The sequence below is a fragment of the Melanotaenia boesemani genome, chromosome 15 (genome assembly GCF_017639745.1).
Source record: "Melanotaenia boesemani isolate fMelBoe1 chromosome 15, fMelBoe1.pri, whole genome shotgun sequence".
NCBI lineage: Eukaryota > Metazoa > Chordata > Actinopteri > Atheriniformes > Melanotaeniidae > Melanotaenia > Melanotaenia boesemani.
The window spans coordinates 3,274,937-3,297,500 of NC_055696.1; the positions used below are offsets into that span (position 1 = coordinate 3,274,937).

The 22,564-nt window shown below is 42.0% G+C and overlaps 1 protein-coding gene across 2 annotated transcripts in view; it reads left to right on the forward strand.

Moving 5' to 3' along the window:
- The window catches only part of LOC121654895 (E3 ubiquitin-protein ligase RNF43), an 89,696-nt gene that overhangs the window by 35,103 nt on the left and 32,029 nt on the right, over positions 1-22,564 (forward strand). Inside the window, exons 1-2 of one of the 2 annotated variants that reach the window (XM_042009252.1) lie at positions 4,806-4,958; positions 18,183-18,296. Coding sequence is in view for 1 of the 2 variants with exons in the window: in XM_042009251.1 (XP_041865185.1) it covers positions 18,183-18,296 (114 nt within the window). In the remaining variant the exon portion in view is untranslated. Of the gene's footprint in view, positions 1-4,805; positions 4,959-18,182; positions 18,297-22,564 lie in introns of those variants that run through there. The other variant, XM_042009251.1, reaches the window with a different exon arrangement.

A 22,564-nucleotide genomic window follows, 5' to 3' on the forward strand; every position in this document is an offset into this window, starting at 1 on the left:
AAACTTTAGTGGAAATTTGAAGAGGCGTTCGTGAAATGGAGTTCTGTTTGTTTGTCTACGCTTAGCTACGTATGAGATTTTTTTCCTTTGATTTTAGGAAAACACAATGTTTAAATCCACCCAGTTAAACAGGCACACACACACACACACACACACACACACACACACACACACACACACACACACACACACACACACACACACACACACACACAGTAGAGAAAAAATATAGCTTTTCAGAAACAAATCCATTTCCAAAGGTTGCAGTCTGGAAATGTTCTGAAGACAGCAAAATGGAAAGAAACTAATGAAAGAAAGAAACGTGCGGAGGGTTGTGTGTAACGTCTCGTACTTCTTATTTGACTCCATGTTGAGCTTTTGTGGTTAAAATATTGAGGACAGCGAGTGGCAGCCGGACATGTTCATGGCTTAACACCACTTCCATCGTATTTGACAGATGTTATGGTGCTTTTCCTTTTCTTCCACTAAACCCCTCTCTTTCCATCATTCTAGTTTTGTCTGTCCAAAGAAACTTCTGTTCCAGTATAACACTTTTCCCTCTATTCCTCCATGAGTTACCAGTGGCTGCATTTTGATATGAACTCCATGTATTTACAAAAATGCATCTTGATTAAAGCCTTTACCGATGACAAGCCTCTCTGATCGAGCTTTCTTCTCTCAGTTGGATGTTAAGAAGGGTTTTTTTCTTCAAATGAAAATAAATCTGCAATAATTCTCTGAAATTGTCCCATGTGCATATGTTAGCTGTGCAATAATTTTTTTGCTTACTATGAAAGAAAAAAGTGTAAAATCTCTACTTCAGTCAAACCATGGTGGTTTAGTTCCAGATCCTCTGGAATAGTCTACAGCAGGACTACTCAGTTCAGCCCTACAAGGGCTGCAGTCCTGCAGGTTTTCACTGTATCCCTGCTCTAACACACCTACAGTCTGCGGCAGCTCTGGTTCCACATGGGATTCAACTTAGTGGGTCATTGTGAAGAACTTGACAGCAAGCTGCTGGATACATTTAATTTTTTGCATCAGGTGCATTGAAGTAGGGAAACATCTAAAACCTGGAGGACAGTGACCCTCAAGGACCAGAGAAGGAGATCCCTAATGTACAGAGATAAAAACTACTTAAATTGTGGCTGAATGATAATTAATCACCAAGTAAATTCTTTAAATCAGCTGAGATGAAAGACCTTCTTTTAGGATAGAAAACCGGTGCTTTTTATCTGCCTAACAGGAAGACCTTGTAAAACAGGGATCACATGAATGATACCTCAGGGCGCAGCAGCACCAAGCTGCAAAAGGGGAGTCTTCCTGGCATTTGTTACAAACATCCTGATGAATTCTTTTCTCCTTCAAGACTAATGATATTACATTGTTTTGATAACTTGGAAGACACGGTTTCCTGGCACCTTGCTGAAAAGTGTGTCTACAGTGTGTTTGTGTGCCAAGAATCACAGAGAGGGTAGCTACTTCAGTTCATGCTAATACTGCTGGAGCATGAACAGTGCAACAGTCCACCTATCAGGATGACTCACATCAGACTCAGGGTGATAATAGGCTGGCAGTGTCAGCATGACTAAACATCTCCTTGAATCACTTACATCTGCCTGCTGTTGATTTAAGTTTTCATTCTAGACACCAAGACTGGTCTGAATACCGAGATACGTAAAGAGACACGCCTACAGATTATAGTGCCTTATGAGTATTAGGCAGACTTAACTCCTCTGCAGCTGCTGAGCCTATTGAAATGAATGAGTCACATCTTCATTCTCACAGATGAAATCAATTAAATTGCTGAGGAAGAAGATGAGGAAAGAAACATGTGGTTTGTGGATATGCCATCTTTGGCGTCATAGAAAAATTCTGTCCATCATATCTTTGGTAGAAGTGGGTGAGAACAGGGTAGTATGATTAAACAGACTTCTTTCTGCTGATGTTTATTTAGATTAAAGACATTTTTAATAATAGAACATATGCTTACTGGCCATTTTATTATGTACACCTGTTTGGTGTACATAATAAAAAATATCTAATCAGTCAATCACATGGCTGCAAGTGAGCATCATTTAAACACCACAACCTACCCAAGTATGCTTACCATTTCCAACCCATTATGACCACAATGTGTCTTTCTTCTGATGGCTACTTCCATGTCTCAAAGCTTAAACCATCTCTAATTAGTCTCTTAAACATGATAATTACCAGATCTAAGTCCGTAAGCGCACCTTTAAAATGTGGTGGAACGGGAGATTCTCATTATGGATGTAGCTGACAAATCTACATCTACTGTGATGCTATCATGTCAATATGGAGCAAAATCTCTGAAGAGTGTTTCCAACGCCCTCTTAAATCTATACCATTAAGAATTAAGACAGCTTTAAATTGTAGCTTAATTTGTAAATATAGCTTAATTTGTTCATCAAAGCGACACCTCTAAGCTTTGGCAGATTTTTTTCCCTTTAGCCCACCCTTAATGAAGATTAATCTAGCCTTCGTCTTGCATCCTGTTTCCTCTATGAGCTCTCTCCAGCACATAAAAGTCAGTCTAATGTTGACGCATGTCTTATCTCTTACTCTGCCACTTTCTCGCTTTCTTTCTTCGCTTCCTGTAATGATGCTTCACGGCTTTCTTTACTGAATCAGCCATCAATACGGCCAGTGTGTTGACACCCAGTTGCTGGCATGTGATGCAGTGCTGTAAAGAAAAATATGGCTGTCACATGATGTGCTGGGCAAGAACACAATGTTGTGACTTTGCATCAGGATAAATTGTGATTTTGTGTTCTATTCTACGGTCATTTAGCAGACGCTTTTCTCCAAAGCGACTTACATCTGAGAGTAGGAACAACACAAGCAAGAATTTAAACAGGATGAGATGTCATCATTAAGTGGTAGTCAGATTCATGTGAGTCCGGTTGGACCCAGGCGCTGTAATATAGTGCTAGATGTAGGGCTTCTTTTTTTTGTTGCTGTAATAGTCCTTTGTTTAATTACAAGATCTCATCACACAAAATCATCTTTTGCCTAAGTGCACGCAGCTTATTCAGTACTTGGTTGAGCCAAAGAGATGGACAAATCTTTCTAACTCATTCAGTAGAAGAGTTAAGCAGAAGTGCAGAAATGCTCCTTAAACAGCTGCGTCTTTAGCTTGCTCTTAAAAGTGGATAAGGACTCTGCGGTTCAGACAGAGTTAGGTAGCTCGTTCCACCACCAGGGAACAACAGAGGAAAAGAGTCTAGCTACCGATTTGGTGCCACATTGTGGTGGAAGCACTAGGCCTGCTAGTAAGGAGTTGCAATAGTCAGTGCGCGAAATGACCAGGGCCTGGACCAGGACCTGTGCCGTAGTTCTGTCAGGTAGGGTCTGATCCCTCCTGGTAGAAGACGTAGGCACAAGTGCGATAGAGTTGAGCTGAACGCTTATCTGTGGCGGTAAGGAAGGACTGGCTGGACAGTGGCGATCCTTCATCCATGCGGAGATATCAGCAAGGCATGCTGACGTTTTTTCATTGAGACGGTTGTGTCGTCAGGTGAGAAGGAAGGAAAAGCTGAGTGTCATCTGCATAGAAGTGGTTGGAGAAGCCATGAGAGCTAATGAGTAAGGAAGTGTATAGTAAAAAGAGAAGAGGGCAAAGCACCAAGCCCTGAGGCACTCCTGTTGTCAGCCCATGTGATCTGGACACTCCTCCCCGCCAAGATACTCTGAAGGATCTTCCTGTGAGGTAGGCAATGAACCACAAGAGGACAGATCCTGAGATGCCAAGCTCCGAGAGTGTGGAGAACAGTATATGATGGTTGACCGTGTCAAAGGCAGCAGACAGGTCCAGCAGTATAAGGACTGAGGATTGACCAGCGGATCTGGCAACCCGTAGGGAATCAGTAACTGACAGGACAGCAGTTTCAGTAGAGCGGCCTTGCCTATAGCCAGATTGATATGGATCAAACAAGTTGTTGTCTTGGAGGAACTGTGAGACCTGACTGAAGACGGCACACTCTAGTAGTTTAGACATGAATGGAAGCAGTGAGACCGGCCGGTAGTTTTCAACCTGGGCTGGGTTGAGTGTGGGTTTCTTCAGCAGCGGCTAACCCGAGCTTGCTTGAAGGCAGAGGGAACGACTCCAGATGTAAGAGAGGAGGTGATAATATGGTGTCTATATGTTGTTGTCAACATAATAGATTAAACATGTTCCTCTTGGTGTTTTTTCAGTGTATAAAAAAAAAGATTGCTCTATCATGATTTAAAGTAGATGTTTCCTTCAACTATATTGTTACTTCTCAGCACACAGACAAATTTTTAATATCAGCAAAGCAGCCACAATAACTTATTTTGAGCTGTTTTACTAAATTGTTTAACAGTGGTGCCATGTCCCCTAATACTATACTCTTTTATTATCCGTTAATATCATTATTGTGCAATGATACGCATGTGTGAACATAAATAGGAGGGATGTGGCAATCAGGAGGTGATGAGTGGTCTTGAGGTCAGAGTTGCTGGTGTTCTGGCTATGATGTGGTTTACCAGGAGAGAGCGTAATGCAGTTTAATGGAATGGCAGCTGTCCTTTGCCACACGGCTCTGATTCCTGGAAGAAGCTGGTTCTGATTTACAGCCCACCCACGCACCAGCACAGCAAAGACGGACATAACTGAGGAATTGCTGTGCTTTCCCTCAGCAGAGTTTAATTTCATGTGGTTATTTACTGCATTTCATAGCTTTTTTTTTTTTTTTTTTTTTAAACCCCCCCCCCCCCCCCCCCCCCCCCCCCCCCCCCCCGGGGTGCAGGTGTGTGCTCACTTGAGCGAGTAGTTTTGTTGGCTTGTCTACAAAGGACACCGACATAAAAATGGATCAGGAAATTCTGGTTCCACTTTATACTGAGTCCCTCCCCTCGCATGGCAATAAATGCCACAAACCAAGCCCCTGACCAACTAAGAGCCGCAGGAAAAGGTGACGTAAAGTTACTGCTGCATTATTGTTGTCACCTGCTTCGTTAGAACATATTTTTTCTGTAATCTTCAATTGGTACTAAACTTAAATGGTTTGATTCCGGTAAAGCGCAGGAAAAACCTGATACAAGTGGGTTTTCTTTGTGCTGCAGGCACTTCGGCAGCCAGCTTGACTCAGGTGACAGTTAATTAGCCTCTGCAGGAATGACAGTATTGTGGACCCTGCAGTTGACTCCAGTTGAGACAGGATTCTTGAGTTGCCTTTCATGTCACATGAGGTCACTCTCTTTTGTGTCCATTGCAAACACACACACCATCACATAGCCTCATAAACTCACAGTCCTGACACCCTCAGGGCTGGAGGAAGGAGACCCAGTGGAGGAAGTGAAGAGGTCTAATGCAAGATTGCTGAGTGACTCTGGACGGTGTCTAGATCATGTTGCAAAGCCAGCCATGCTTGTATTGTAAAGATGAGTTGATCTGTCTCTGAATAGGCCTTGTATCCATCAGTGGAGTCCTGTTTGCATCGTAGACCCCCAGACTTGCCTGTAGGCACAAACCTCAGAATGCCTCTGTGGAAACTTGAATTCCTTTGTATTGCAGAGGAATGCCATTCATGACTTTCTGACTTGGAAAAAAAAAAGAAGAGATGGGACTCAGTGACTCGTGACATTGTTTTCTTATGATGTTTTTGAAAGAACCAGGATGTGTCGGTCAGACTTCGGAGTTTTGTTGGAGAGAATTAGTTGAGGTTGCATCCATTTTTGCATTTCAGGTCTCCAACACAAATCAAGACATCAAATCTTTTCAGCCATTTGTCCTGCCAATACTTCTTAAAAATTTAGTCATTATTGATTTTTAAAATTCTCCACACATTCTCTGTTGAAAACCCAGTACCAGTCCAAATACCCTCTTCATTCTCAGCCATGCCTTTGTGATGCATGTCTCTGGAAACGATATCACCTTGAAAACAGCTTATATTGGGCTCTTTGCGTTAATTCTACCATCACAGAAGATTGGACTTGTTTCTGATAACAGTCTGGATGGTCCTTTTCATCTTTGGTCCAGTGCACACATTTCTTCCAGAGAAAGATCTTGATGACTGATCTGATTATAATACATATTTTCACCATGTGGTGGTCCATCTCCGAGCCCAGAGAAGTCAAAGCCTCCTCCAGACAAATTTAACATAAAGCCTCTTTTTTGCACACTAAAGCTTTATGTGGCTTTGCACTGCCGTGCTTGACAAAGCTTTCCATTGTAATCTCTTGTCCATGTGGTTACATCAGCTATTGATGAATGACAGTTCTTGATGTAGTTCCCTTTGAGAGATTGAAAATCACAGCTGTCCACTTTTGACCTTTTTAATATTTCTACAAGGAATATTGTTTAAATTTTCAACAGTTTTCTCACACATTTCCTGAAAAACTGGAGATCTCTGCTCACCAAATAATGAATGCCATCACTTGGTGACATCACCAGTTTGTAATAACATTCTAACTTAATTATAAGCTCTAAATTGATCCCAACATATTTGGGAATGTGAATGAAAAAACATATGAACTGTCCCTAGGTTTTCTATTTGGGGTTGTAAATCAGCCCTAAAGACGAGACAGTGGCAGAAAGAGGAATGTTTTCAGGAGAAGAGACTGACCCCATGACAAGCTGAGATGGACATAAATATTTCTGGAGGAAATGACTTAAGAAGCTTCCTGGAACTGATTCTGGACTGGTTTAGTCATTTACGTTTATTGAAGATAAAAGATGGCAGCAAAGTTTTCTTTTTTTCTACAGACAACAGAACATAAGCCAGCGGTAGTAAGAAGAAAAAAACTTTCCCTGTTATTGGATTGCGAGGATTTCTCCGCTGCTTCCAAGAACCTGCATGAAAAACAGCAGTGTTTTGTCTGCAGGCCTGCACAGCCTTCACGGTAGGAGGCTGCGAGTACATGAGAGATGAACCGCTGCCAAGGTTTTATATACCTAACCCTCCTGACCAGCATCCCCTCACTGTAATGAAGTGGTGCCTACTTGTGGAGCTGCTTTACTGCCTAAATTGAAGACAGTAAATGTTCATGCTGAAGGTGTTGAACTATTGGGTACCAGGAAACACCAGCAGACCAGACCTACCAGACAACACAACCCGGTTTAGAAGCTTCTCTATAACAGCTTACAGAGGGACAGTGGTGAAATACCTGCGAAAAGGCCTCTGAGGCAGGAAGAACTGCTGCTGCAGAAGAAAGCCTTGAGGCTTTAAAACCTGAGGCAGTCTCAGTATGCTTCTGTAATCATGACTTTTCTATAAATGTCGTTGTGCAAAGCAGTCCAGTTCTTTGACAAAGCCAGAGGAAAATGTGGATGTTTTTCTGTCTTGTCTCTTTTCCACTGGCACCAAGACTAATTCTAAATGCTACAGGGTTCATTCATGGGTCTCGGGACTGTGTGCAGATTTTCAAAGAGGCTCAGATTCTTTCTACTGAGGTGGCACAGCTCTGTGAAAATAAAATCCTTCCAGTGCTCACGACTCTTTACATTGTTAGCTTCTGTGTGTGCCATATATACATTCTGTTACCAAGTAGGAACACGGGATTTATGTGTAGATACATAATACAGACTTTTATCAGTGTTTACATATTGATGTACTGAGTATATGTTGTTTTCAGACAGACGGATGCACCAACGTTGCCGAAGAGTGTTGTTGGTTTGTTATGCTAGTGTGCCTTGCATGGTGGCTAACAGTGTGAAGTCGGTGTGGTGCTGGTGAAAGTGGGAAATAACTGTTACAGGACTTTTTTTTATGGATGTACATATTCCTGGAACTGTCATTGGCCTGCAGCATCCTGTGGCTGAGAAACTGCACTTCTCAACTTTGTGTTCCAGTCTGGAGCATCTCGCAACAGCAGCGTTTTGCTGGATATCAACACTGTGACCATTTTGGATCAACAGCTGATTCAGCAAAGAAATGCAAGATGACTTTATTATATGAAATAAAAGCGAAAGGGACAGAGCAAGCGATAAGACAATATTTAACTCTGGATTGGCATTATCTGCTAAATTAGCATTCGTCAGGGGGCTAACTGAGAAAATCGTTAAGTAGTGCCTCTTTAACGCATTATTTTCAGACCACAACTTGTTTCTTATTTTTCTTATTTAAAAGAAGTAAAAGTAACTAATAAATTAAATATGTGTATGCATGGATTCTCTCTATGTTCCTCCCACCAATCAAAGATGTGCATGTTAGGTTAACTGACCACTAAATTCTGTGTGAGCGTGAGTGGTTGTTTGTCTCTGTGGGACTGGTGACCTGTCCAAGGTGTGCCCTGCTGGGACAGGCTTCAGCCCCCCGCGACCCTTAATTGGACTGAGCAGTATAGAAAATGAACGAATGAAAGTTTAACTCCATTGTTGTAGATATTTTTTTATTTATGACATTAGATCTCCAGATTGTTACAAACTGTAATTTTAAAAGAAAGACAGCATAAGAGAGCAGTGGGTAATAATAAAGATGCATCTGCTTCTGCCTCAATGAAGGGTGGTGGCACAAATAATACAAACTGTAAGCTCATTGATCCAGTATCCGTACAGAATAGACCTGGGCAGGAAAAGTAAACTAGCAGCACTTGTTTGTCCCTCAGTATCACCGCTCTTGTAAGGCCATTTACTTCCAACTGCTCTAGTAAACGTGGTACTGAGTGTACTGGGAAGTGTCCAGGTGTGAATGTTTTAAACTTTGGAAAAATGAAAAAGTTCCTGGGGAAAAAAGTAGATTACTTTTAGTAAAGCTTCAGCAAGACAGTGAAAGTGATACAGGAGGCCCACAGTTGTGTAAACATGTAGACTTTTGGAAAAAACGCCACAGAAATTTTACATTTTTTTAACTAAACCTCAGTTTTGCTTTGACTACACCCATTACTAGAGAGTAGTTTTGATAAAATCCTTATGTCTCTGGCTTAGTCACTGCTTTCTATGGCGTTCCAAAGGGCAGCAGTGTTTACCTGCCCACTTGAGTGGATTCCTTAGCTAGCTAGCTCAGACGCTGAGGTACAGGCTTCGGTGCCTTCATGTCTACTGTCTACACCAGAGACATTCTTAGCCTGATATCACTGCTGAGCGCCCAACAAAGACGTTGAAAGGCCATAATGAAACAGGAGTGGAGAGCGAGGTGGGGTGTGGGTTTCAGGAGATAGATGGACTCAGTGTAGTCAGCCGGAAACCTTGAAGTGCCATGCTTGCAGAGAGAGAGCAGGTGTGAGCTCCTCTGTGTACACCCATGTGTGCGGACGTGCTGCATGTGGCTGCGCAGGCATGTGCGTGGGTGAATTTGTGCGTTGAAGTGTGTGCATCTGTGTTTGAGTAATAAATAGAGCATGTGTTCCAGCCCGGGATGTCGAGCCGAGCTGAAAACGTTCATGCTCACGCTGTGTTTCTGAGGTCATGTTCACGTCTCCGCCACAACAACAACAACAACACAAGTCTGGTTAAAATCGTGCTCTCTTTGTTAATCGACACAGCAGTAGGTGGTGCGTGCATGTGTGTGTGTATGTGTGTGTGTTTGCTCGTGTGTGTGTGTGATAGGGAGATGGAGCGACTTCAAAGCAGCGTGGCAGCATTCTCTCAGCCCAGCCTGTTTACACTGCTCAGTGAAGTCTGCATTCCTCTGTCTCATTTTTCCATGGCATTCCACAAAGAGCTCAGTGCTCCTGGCTGTGTGCCCTACAAAGTTTACCCCCACCCCTACACATACTGTATAGCGCATACATACTTCTATAAACACTCCATTTAAGCCATTAAAACAAGACAGAATCCAGCTAGGAGTAAACACTTGGCTCAACAGAGCTCCTCTCCTCCTCTGCTGACTGACTCAGGTGGATATCCAGACGGGCAAATGCCAGTCTGCGTCTCTACAATCTCGGACCAACATATGTCCTTTTTTTCTCATGAAAAACTCTCAGTGCATTCCCCGAACATAAATCAGGCAGCTTCAACGCCTGCCTCTCAGCCAAATGAAATATAGCAGCGGAAAAGAGAACAGTTATGCCGCCAATTACAAGGTGTGTTGCAAGCAGTCTGTGGGCCACATCAGAGAGCTTCTGTGTTGATGTTTGGTGCTTATTTACTGCCAAGGTTGCCAAGGATGCAGAATGAACCAATACACTTACATAAAAAATGCTCTTTGAGTTAGTTGTTAGTTGTTGTGCTTACTTACGTTTATGACTCTGTCTCTCCATCATCAGCCACAAGTGGTTATGGGATACCCTGCGCATGTTCTGCAGGGATGATGGCAGGGAGTGACATTTGTGGGGAAATATTTCACTGTTTTATTATTCCCCCCCCCTTTTCTCTGGATCCACCCAGGCAGAACTTCTATGACAGTGTAGTCTATAATGAAAACACCAAAGTGCTTTAATTTAATTTGGGACCTCCAGATATTTTAAAAAACTGTGCAGGAGACCATGCCAGGAAATCAGACTCTAGCTGACTAATCTGCCCAACTTTCCTTTGTTTTATGACACATAACTTCTTTCCAGGAGAATTAAATATAAGGCTGAGCATGTAATGACATCATAAACTGAAGTTTGAAGAGATGTATCTCGTACAGTGTGCATACATCAGCACAGATGTTTAAAGGATCGGCTGTGAGAAAAGAGGAAGTGTGCTAGCTGTGACATTTCTGTTTGTCATCTGTTCTTTGCAGATGGGAGGATGGGGATGCCTCGAGGAGTATTTCAGGAAAATAAGTTATGGTGTAAACTCCGATTATCAAGCATGAACATTTATCCATAGTCCTTTATAGTTGCGTTTCTACCAACAAAAAAAAAGCACAAATATCACAAGAAATTATTTCAAATCACTTGAGGGATCTTTGCAGTTAATCATTTCATCATTTAATCACAATTTTCAGTACGTATAAGTTCCACGTTACTAAGTTTTTAGCTTTTTTTTCTATCCTCACATGATGCTTTGCATCCAGATCTGTGCAGGGAAGCTCACTTTTAGCCCAGAAGGTGTGTTTTGGTTTAAAGTTTTATAAACGGTTTGAAATCTGGAGCAGGAAAAGGAGGAGGAGGTAAAAAGAAAAAAAAAAAAATATTCCTTCTCATATACCGCTGTTATTTCTGACCCCCCTCTTCAGTAACAGGGACATGCTGATGGGTGGGGTTTGAGGATGGGCTCTAACATGGGATTGCATTTCCTTATAAAATAGTGGTGTTAACCCCCTCAACAGCCTACTGTGTTTTATTTTATGTAAAAAAAAAGGCACCTGTCTCTCGTTAAAGACAAGCATAGTGAAACTTCAGTAGCGTCTCTTACTGTCTTTCGGCTTTAAACTTCACTCCCTGCCAGTCAGCATGAACTCATCCACTATCAGGTCCTTATTTTACTCAAGACTTTGCATAGTTGCCAAGGCTGAAATGTTAAAATTGGAAACGTATTAAACACACGTATTAAATCTGCTAGCAGTATTGTTTTAGAAATGGTTGGCCAGTCCACCAATTTGGATAGAAATTCCTAAACAAGTTTGGGATGGACTTCCATGGATTTTTGTCCAGACACATTAAATTCCTATGAAATAAATACCAGAGCCTGTTGATTGGAGTCTACATCAAGAGAATTTAATACCCTTTTAAAGCTGCACTACTGGACTTTAGCAGATTTTTGCACTTTGGTACACCCTAACAAAGGCAGATTTGGCATCTGTCCTCCCCATTCTCTCCTCTTAGCTCTCTGCCTGACTCAACTCTTGGTCTTTCATTTTCTCTCCTTCTTTTCCTCACTTCCTTTGATAACTTCCTTTTGTGTTTATTTGATGAATCAATCATGGTGCACAGTCAAAATGGCCAGTGTTTCAATATCCAGTTGCTGGCATGTGACGCAGTGCCGTAAAGCTGAAGCAGTCATGGGATGCTCCAGGTTGGGGTAAATGTGAAGGGCAGCTTTTCAGCCCCAGGATGCTGCAGGACAATGATGGCTCATGATTAGTATTGGTGCGCCATCAAAACGAGACAAAAGCAGAGTTTTATGATTGGAAACGTTTTTAGTGTTACTTTAACTTTTACAATCCATTCTGGAAATCTGGATGGATGGATGGATGGATGGATGGATGGATGGATGGGTGGGTGGGGTGGGTGGATGGATGGATGGATGGATGGATGGGTGGGTAATACCAGGCTAGCACTTGAAGCAAATTAAGTTGCTTTAGAGGCTTGTTGAAGCAAAATTAACTTAAAAACACAAAACTCTCCCTTTAATTTGGGTTCCTTTTAGTTTAAAACAAAGAAACAGCTAATCTTTCTGTTCCTCCTCCTTATATTTCCTCCTTTTAGTCAGTTCCTCTTTGCCTCGTTCTCCCATAAATTGAAGTTTCCTCCTGTGAGCACCATTCCTCATTCTTCCAGCTAATAGCTTTCCGCATAGCTAACCTTAAGGTTGCAACCATAAGTGAATGACACTTTGAAAGTGTGGCTTTTCTCTCTGGCTGATGTTGTGGAACCTGAGAGAGTTTGCGAGTCGTCTTGTGGGTCAGGGACGGTTTGGAGGAAGCCTGGAGGCCATGTGGATGCGGCCCCAGTGTCCACGGGGAGAGAGGATCACTGCAACACTAACAAACAGTGGTGTTACCAAGTTGCTGACTTGTTATGACAGGGAAGTGCTGTGTTGATGTTTAACTCTGAGCTTTGAAATGTATAGTGCGGCATTGGCCCAAGGCTGATGGAGTGTCTCTAGTTGTTGCTGATGCCTATGTTAATATGAAAGCATTTATGTTAGACTGCAGACTCTGTGCATGAAGTATGGATAAGATATTGGGCTCCATCTTGAGGCTGTTTCCTTGGCAGACTCACTGCACAGGAGCACACTTTTCCTGCAAAGAACCTCTCATCAACAAACAGAGAGCAAGCAGGTGGTCAATGCTCATCCCACTTGTCTGCACCTACAAAGCATTAGAGGGTAATTTAAATGCCAAATTACTTCCCCACTGAGCCCTAAAATCCCATATTAGCAGTGAGTGAATGAAAATCTGTTGCACTCTTCAAAGCACAGGTGTGGCTGTACCCAGTTCGCCGCCTTGTTGTGCAAAGTTCATTCCTCTTGAACTTTTGTGCCAAGTGTTATCTAGCAAAAACAACAGAAGCAGCTAATGCGGATAGCAAAAAAAAAAAAGAGCAAAAGTGTGAAAGGCGGGGATAGAAATATTATGCGACACCAACATTTGTTCCCTCATCTGGCATGCCAGGAGTGCAAGGACTTAATTCGCCCCTCAGCTTCCTTTCTTTAAGGCCAGCTCGTCTTCCCTCTGCAGGTTCTTTCTTCTCTGTCTAATCCCTTTTATAGGGCAGAGACAGTCTGACGGGCCTGAAGTTGAGAGAAGGGGGAAGCGCTCCTACTTAAAGAAAGCGCCCGGGCAAATTTTGAGGCTGGTGGTAATTACTTGGGCTTCATTATGGGATCACGTTTCACCAAGTCATTCTCCGTGGTAACCGTTACTGGATATGGGGCTGACAGTGTCAATAAAGTAGAAGGAAAGATGACACGCTTTTTGTTTTGACAGGACCCAAGCAGTAATGCCTCCTGCTTGTTTGCATTTGCAAAGAGGGAAGAGGCAAAGGCTTTAGATCCAACTTTTCCAGATGCTCCGGCATAGAAAAAAAAAAAAAAAAAAAAAAATGCATTGCTCCCCTGGTGACAGCTGGTGAAGTGCTCCTCTTTTACCAGCCTTCCATGTAAATGTATTTAGAGTAGGGTTATGAGATACAAGGATTTATGATTGAGGAATGTGTATGTGTGTCATCAATGACTCTGACAGCAGGAGCCATTACTGTTCAATATATGACATCTGATTAAAGGCTTGTTGCTTGGCTTTTTTTAATACCCTCACTAATATAGGTTGCTGTATTTCTCCCGTAAAGAACCCCAACAGACTTTTTGAATCAGTGGATCACACTCATGCTTGTATATGTTCACATGCAAGCACATGCTCAGGTGCCTCAAGCAACAATACATGGCCCAGCTCTTCCATTAACCCAAGCTCTTACACAAACTCTCACATGCTGATGTTGAACCTGGTTTGTATCCAGCATGGTGGATCTGGAAGCAAACGGTCAGTGCCTGAACCCATCCTATCACCCCAGGCTCCCACATTGTTGTAGTGCATATTACACAGTAACCCAGGCAACCAGATTGTGATCTCTTTCAGCTATTACATGCGCTCGTGCTGCTCCTTGTGTCAACCATTTTTTCTGTGATTAAAACAAACAGGTGCCTTTTACTGTTGGACATCCTGCCAGGTGGAGCCGGCTTTGATGAGACATTCAGATGTGATAAAAAACCAAAATAACTCAAAAGCTCTTAATCGAATGTGTCAATCTTTCTGTTAAGATCAAAAGCTGTGGCCTTGGAGCCAGTTATTTATAAAAACCCAGCGATCAGGGCAAAGGCTTTTTTTGCATCTTATGAGACACCGGTGAAGATTTTCATCCCTTGTTGTTTAAGCTTATAAGTAGGGCTGCAACGATTAGTCGACAATAGTCGACAATAAATATAGTCGACAACGAATTTAGCCGTTGACTATTGTCGGCAAAAAAAAAAAAAAAACTACAGAGTGAGACATGGTCTTCTAATCCTATCTCTGCTGAGAGTTGCACAAAGCACATGCGCAAAGAGAGGGAAAAAAATACAGAGTGAGACATCGTCTTCTCTTTTTTTTTTATCTCTGCTGAGAGTTGCACATGCGCCATAAAGTCCGCCAGGGGAAAAATGTGGTGCCGGACCAGGGAGGAAAACCGCGGCGGAGAACGTTAAAAGTCTGGGATAACTTCACGTTAAACTTACAAAATAAATTAAATACATGTGAGATTTGTAAAGCGGACCTTGTGTACCACGGAAGTACGTCTGCAATGCTCGAACATTTAAAGAGGAGGCACGTCGGACTTACTTAACAACCTCATGCAAGATTTCAAAGCTGAAAGTGAAATAAGATCCATTTATAATAATCATGAGATACATAATCCGATTGGTCGACTAGTCGTTTTAATAGTCGGTGACTAATCGACCATCAGAATAGTCATTAGTTGCAGCCCTACTTATAAGTACAGAACGTGCATTTTTACCAGTGAGTTTCAAGATAATGACAGAGACAAAGAGATTTCACTAGATTTAAAGCCCAGATGTGGGAGACTTAGTCACTTGCAAAAGAACTGAGCAGAACCCAGGATTGTGTGTGTGTGTGTGTGTGTGTGTGTGTGTGTGTGTGTGTGTGTGTGTGTGTGTGTGTGTGTGTGTGTGTTTCCACAGGTATGCATGAGCCAGGTTGATTGAATTCTTCTCTGATATGCAGAAACCATGCATGCATTCCCGGCCTTGCAACAGTTCTCCATTAAAGAAGCTTCCTGCCTTCCTCGGTCTGAGCTTTGATTCATATGACTCAGTAATCACATACTTATGTATTTCTTTCATCTCCTACTACAGCTCTACTTCATGTTGATGGTTTTGTGTTTAGCATTTAGCACAGAAGCCCTGTGACCTGAACAGCTGAGAATTGAGTGGTAAAGCTTGATGAGAGGTACAAGCTTCTTTAGCGCCCACCCCACCCCTCTAATGCACACCAACATAACTGCCTGGGGCTGGTTCCCTTCTGGCACCAGATGAACTGGACAGCCTCTTGCTGATTATTGGCAGATGAAAAAAGAAGATCTGCAGGGCCAAGTGAGTGGAGGGGGGGGGTATCAACTTCTTGCCACAGCTAATATTTATTAACCCCTTTTTTGGGAATATTTTTTGGGATTGTCTTTGAGCTCCAAAGGAATGCCTTTAATCTAATCGAGGCTACAAAGGATCCGAGGGGACATGTCCCCGTCGGTTTTTACAACAGATCTAGACAGATGAGGAGGAGGAGATGAATCGGAGGCGCAAGCATTGTTAACAGTCTGTGGGGAACAGTTTTGTTGCTTGTGGTTTCTGGTCCCTGTGAAATGGACACTCAGTGATTTGGTTTCCCAGGCTCCTCTTTCTTAAGGGCTGTACAAAACCCAAAATCAAGACATTTCAGACGGTCCTGGTGGCTGTTTATAGTCCATCAGCAGCATGCCTCTTATAAGTGATAGATGGCAGCTATGGTGGCACATGGAGAGTGTTCACAGCCATCTGAATTTAAGTGGTGCGGACAGATCTAAATAGAAGATCATGCTAAGTCTAGTCTACGCTGCAAAGCATAGACGCTGTGACTGTTGAGGTTGTTGCCCTCTGAGACTCAGAAAGTCAGAGGAAAGTAAAAGCAGCCACTCCTTCTGGGCCTGTTTGGCTCAGCTTTGGGATTATCATCTCCTTTATTAGGTATGATTGCACAGCCCTGTGCATCAACATGTTTAATATCAAAGCAAGAGGCAAACATGACGAAGTTAGCCTAAAGATTCTCAGTGTTTTCACAGTAAAACATTAATAGTAGCTCTTTCTCAACATTTCTCTAGGTCGTGGCATCACAGAAGTAATGTCATTAAAGTTAGCTTTTTTTTCCCCGTTGGATTTCTTCCTTCTTAAAGGCCAAGTTCAACTCTAGGCCTCTAATTTGAGCCTAGTAAATGCAGACTGGTGAAGGCAGCTGGCAGGACAGCAAACAAGGGAAGCTGCCCTGCAGCTTGCCTTCCCTCCCAAGCAGTTAAGACAACATGTCAAGGTCTGAGAAACAATATTTAGGGCAGAATCCTCACTGTTTTTCAACTTAAGTTTGCAGGGACAAAGTCAACATTACTTTTTTTTTTTTTTATCAAATTCATTGCTTGTAACGGCTCCATTATTTTTGACTGCCAAGCCTTTATTTTTGCAGAAGCAAGTATTGGAATAATTTACAAAATACCCTCAAATCACACCAACCATATAGCAGATTATTACTGATTGTTGCGCTTGTTAATTATCCTGGAGAAATCACCTTGGTAGGAAGTATGCACTTTTACCCTTGTATGTAATTATTTAACCTACACAATTTATTCATTAATGTTGATTGATTAGTTTGACTTTTTTTGTGTGTGTGCATTACTCCTGTGCATTACTTTGTACTACTACTTTCTACATGTCTTTAATCCATGTAGTACTGGAGAACAACGATTCTCAGGGTGTTTCCATCCTAACAATGCCCCTCGTGTCTCATTCTGGCTTTTTTTTCTTCTTTTATCTTGCTGTTCTACTCTGGTTCTCTGAATTTGCTTTCTTTCTCGCCTCCCTCTCCCTCTGTCCTCCTGACAGACATGCACCAGCCCTTTGCAACGCATTACATCAGTTTCCCTACCCGGGGGTGCCAGCTGTTGATGTCACCCTTGGGTCTTTTTAATTTAGGGATTTCCGTTGGGTGAGATGAGGGGGAGCCCCATGACCTCAGCCCACAGCCACATCAAGAGTCCCATTGGGGCAGAACCAGGCCGGAGTCAGGCCGGAGTCAGGCCCATAACATGGCGGGGATGGGCAGGACTTAGCAGGGATGGGTAGAACAGCTTCACTGGGTGAGCACAGGGTGATCTCTGAACTCCAGGGTCCTCAAATATTGAATCTAGTCTATCATGTCGAGGATCACTTCAACAGCCTCCCCTGGTTGCCGTGTGGCCCTTCGTATCCGTGACAGCACATCTGCGACTTGCAAACATTGCTGGTATCCCTTGAGCTCTTAAATGCACCCTTTCAGCAGCTCTGAATTTCTTCTCTTTCAGAAGGGATCAAATGTTCCTACAAAAGGCTATCTCCCTTTCTTTCAGTTTTCCGGGCTTTGAGTGGGAGTGAACATCACCATCCATGTAATTGATTTCATAGGGTGCCGCAGTTTTTCCTCTTGACATCAGCAGGGTAGGGGTTAAGAATGAACGCCTCAGTTTGTGGGTGTGAAATAACTTTAGCATTTTTCTCTTGTCTGTTGTTATGAATGTTTCTTATCCTGGTTCAGGATTTGATATATTTAAACTCACATATTTTCCTTTTCTGAAACCGCATTCATGTACGTCTACCAATTTCTAAACTCTGCTGATTCATCATGCATCATCATTTCTAAAAAGACTATTATGCTATGAGGTTAACAATAAGGAAAAATGTTTAGGACACTCTATGGTTTTTAACATTTTTCACTCATTCTGTTTGTGTACTTCTTGCACTTCTACACACTCACAGAAGTTTAGCAAAGTTTCAGTATTTCTGTTTTATATATGTAATTGTTTTTTTTTTTATTTATTTTTATTTTTGTTTCCCACAGTATCACCCTCTTTCTCTATGCAACACAAGTGAAGATGAACGCCAAGAGAGTGACTTCATCACCATTGTCAAACTGGAGCACAGGGTACCCCGCTGTCTGCCACTGCTCGATAAGGTACCCGTCACACACACCACACATGTGGCTATGAATGTTTTGTGCTTTTCCCACTCAGACCCTGAGAAACTCTTCTGTTCTCAGTCATGCCAGCAGACAGAGAAAATATCTCGCCATGCTACCTTTTGTAATCCACTGCTTCCGCTCTTGGATTGAGACTTTAAAGAGAAGTCAGAGTTTTGGAGGGAATTATTTGGCAGGAGCTGGATGTTTTGTTCAAGATGGAGATCTGTCAGGGGTGAGGCCTTGGATAGAAAGGGGGGTGGGGGTGAAGCACTGCTATGTAGCAAGTGGCTACGAGCCCTGGCTTTGGATGTAAGGCTTTCAAGCTCCAGCTGTCACTGGTCCGATCCCAGCCAGCCAGCCGGCCAGAACCAGACACTCAGGGTTCTCCATTTCTGCTTCCCTCTAATATGAACACAGCCAGAACTTCATAGATTCCACCCACAATGGTTGAGATGCATGTGTAACTTTGACGGAGCTGACCTAAATCTCCTCTGTGTTTAAGTATTCTACCATACACACACTGGCTGGCATCCCCTAACTTTAAAGCAGTTCGATTTAAACTGTTGCTATTTTTCCCCTGTTTTTCAAGTGGTGACAAATTAGCAGGCAGGAATATAGCTAGGCGACTGCCTTTTTTAGCCTGTGTTTTCTTTTCCCCCTAATTTAAAGCCATGTTGAGGAGCTGGCCACCGTGGCGACGATGTACAGACATTCCCACACTTCCTCGCTCCTCTCTTCCTCCTCCTGTTGCTCCTTCAGTGGGGAGCCAAAAAAGAGTGCTGTCAATCAAGGCTGACTCCAGGAAATAACATTTTGATTAAGGCCTTAATGGCAACACTGTGTTGCCCCCATAAACAAAACATGCTCCCTTCCTCAATGCAAAAGTACCCTTGAAAAAATGGCAACTGCTTCCGAGTGCTTTCTCCTTCCCTGCTGATGGCCTTTGAAATCCGGAGAAGCAAAGAAGGGAGGAGGAGCTGTGTGTGTGGGGTGAAAACTGAGGAAGAAGAGGGGAGTGGGGATGTTGGCTTTCTTGTTGTCTTGGCTCCTTGGAAAGTATGCATAGCAATAAACTCAACTCCAGCCACCTGCATCCTCACTTTCTTAGTGAGATTCAGTGCTTTTGGATGTGGTGGATTTATTGGGGATTCAACATGCAGCTGTTGAGCCGTTTGAAGCGGATGAATCAGCTGTTATGGGATGTTCGGTGCCGGTTCAACCTTGGTCTCTTGGATAGGACCTGTTTACATTTTTGTCTGACTGCAACCCGCCGCACAAACCTATAGACACTGACAGCCACAGAGGGTTCATGTTGCACCACATACACTTAGAATAGAGCATAAACAAAACAAAGCAAGGCTCAAAACTTTGAAGGATAAAGTTTCATTGTTTTCCTTTGTTTTTATATTGGTTTTCAGAGATTCCTGGGTCCTTACTGCACTGTCAGATTATTTCACTTAATTACAGTGTGAATCTTCTCAAGTGTTTTCTGCTAATGTTAAAATAACTCACTCATGCAGCATGTGTAAATTGGTATTGGAAGGGCTTGAAACAACTTTTCATAGCTAAAATTGAGGTGAAAGATAGAATGTGATCTTAAACAGTCTCTTAATGATATGATTTAACTTAATATGCACATTACATTACAGTTATAAAATAACCAATTTTAGGATTTAGTAATCAAATCAGAACTAAAAGACATATTCTTAGAACATTAACACTCGTAAACATTCTTTTATTATGTAGTATATCACTTAGGATCAAAAGGACTTTTTGGCTGTTTATGAGCTTGCACGACTTGGTTACATAGACCATTTTTGTAGTGTAGCCGTGTTTTTCGTTGTCTAATGCTCTCACTCTGATTATCTTTGAAGACTTTTGTCTCATTAAGTCTCTGCAGTTCTTTTTCACATTGTTTTGACAATACTTCAAATAAAGAAGGAAACATATTAAGCTTTTCCTCCAGATTCTGTGCATTAGACCTTTGAGCATTCCCCTCTTCCAGTACATTTTGCACCACCCTCACATATCCCCACAGTTTTGTTAGATGGGTCACAGGATGAATGCTTTGAAGTCTTTAATAACTACATCAGCAATGCAATTAATTATCAGACATTTTCTTGGCATGTACTCAGGGTTAAAAGTGTAAAAGTGCTTTTAAGTTTAAGTAGCACTTCTAGTAACTTCTAAGTTAACCTAAAGAAAGAAAAATTCTTAAAAAATCTCTAAAATCAGAAGCAAGCAGAAGAAATCCACATTTTTCTTCCCTACTATGTACATCTGCTTCCATCAGTTTCTGTTTCCAATCCAGCCCTCTCTTTGCAAATGCCTGAATCAAAACCTTCGACTGCTCCTGTGGTTTTGCGTCATTACACAACACAACGCATGCAGAGGCCACGGGCTTTCCCTGCCAGCATGTTGTGCTGCAGTGGAAGTGATCTGTCCGCTTTCTACTTGCCTGCCTGGCTTGTCTGCACACACCGAGGCTCTGGAAAGGTTCTCAGGCTATAAGTTGCAAAGCAACACAGGACTCAAGGAGAAAAAAGCAATTCTGCTGTGCCAGGATCACAACTCTAACTTCACAGCATGCTGACTTTACTTTGAGGAAACGCTCTAATCTGCACTTTTTGAGGTGAATTTGAAGTTGTTTGTGATAACAGCTCCTGCAATGGTTGAGTCTTTAGTCTGTGTCTGAACTTGTTGACTCATGGAGAGTCTTTCTTATTGATTCTGCTCTGATGAAAAGGCCTCTTGGCCCGATTAATCCTTTTTTCTTTAACTAGGGCTTTCATGTTTCACGTGTGTGTGCATATTGTGTGCTACTGGATCCCGTTATTTCAAGTGCACATTCCCAAAACCTTTTATACATTCTAGTAACACAAAGAGTTGGTGACAAGAATTAAAAGGCAAACAACATAATTTGGGCTAATTACACAGCATAACACAACATAACCATACAAGCTACCAACACATTAAACACAAATATGTCTAAGGTCTAATGTAATTTTGGGGGATGTAAGACTAGAATTATTTTTAATTGCTTTTTTGACAAGAAAAAGAAAAATGAACCTCTTCTTGGCTAGAGCCTCCTGTACAGACAGCAGAGCAGAAGCTATTTGCACACACAAGGAAGCAGCATGCTAACAGTAGCATAACAAAATGATGTAGAAAAACTAGGCATAAAGATCCTACTAAGCATCGGCATCCTAACGAATCACAGTTCAAACCCCAGGCAGTTATATGAAAAGGTAACTAAAGCACTGGAAGGGCACTGTCCAGTCTAGAGCTTCTGCTAATTTCTCCACTTCAAACAACCAAGTAGACGAGGAATCACATGAAAGCAGAGACTCTGCTGGTTACAAAGATGTCAGTCTCCTCACTGTGGGATAACAACCTCTGTGAGCTAGCAGACAAAACAGTAGCACACAAACAAACAAACAAATAAATAAATAAATACACAATCATAAATCATGTCTTAGTTTTGCTTTTAAAAATTAGCATTTTTTTCCACCTAAAAATGGGTTTGCCTTTGTTTGAAATTAATCATAAAGGTTCTGGTAGTTTCCACTCAGATAAAGGAGGTTTTAGAGTGAAGTATTCACTTTTCCTATGATGTACTAACTTGGGCTTCTCTTTTGTCTGGGTCCTCATGGTGTTTCTAAGGTGAATTTGGGGATTATCCCTCGGTTCTCCTGACTGCTATCCTCTGGTTATCACTGAACATAATGTGATTTTCTCTTAAGAAGAACTAATCTTTTTCTACTATGTTCCAGGTGAATTTATTCTGACATGATTAAAACATATCTGGATTTTGATTTCTGTCATTTTAGCTTTCTTTTGAGACCAAGATTATACATACAGCCCTTGTAGTTCTGAAGATATATTTAATTTTTGGGGGGGTTGTCAAGAGGAAGAAAAATTGGCCTCGTCAAGAAGAGCTTAAAACATCACCAAGGAGGTCTGAGCAGTAACTTAATTTAGCCAAAAATTCAGCAAGTTTGCATCACTTCTTTTGCTTGTAGATTTCTCCTTATTACAAAATATAGGGCAAAGTTGACTGTTATTTTCTCTCTGTGTAGCTGAAGACTTGGTCAGACACTGAAGGAAAATAAAGTTCAGTTCAGTGTATTTATAGAGCAGCAATTAACAAAATAAAGTAATTTTAAGGTGCTTTAAAGTTACAATCAATTCTATTCTGTTCTGGTCAAACTCTGTTCATTTTAATCTAATTAAATCAAATTTACTAAAATCCAAATCAGTCC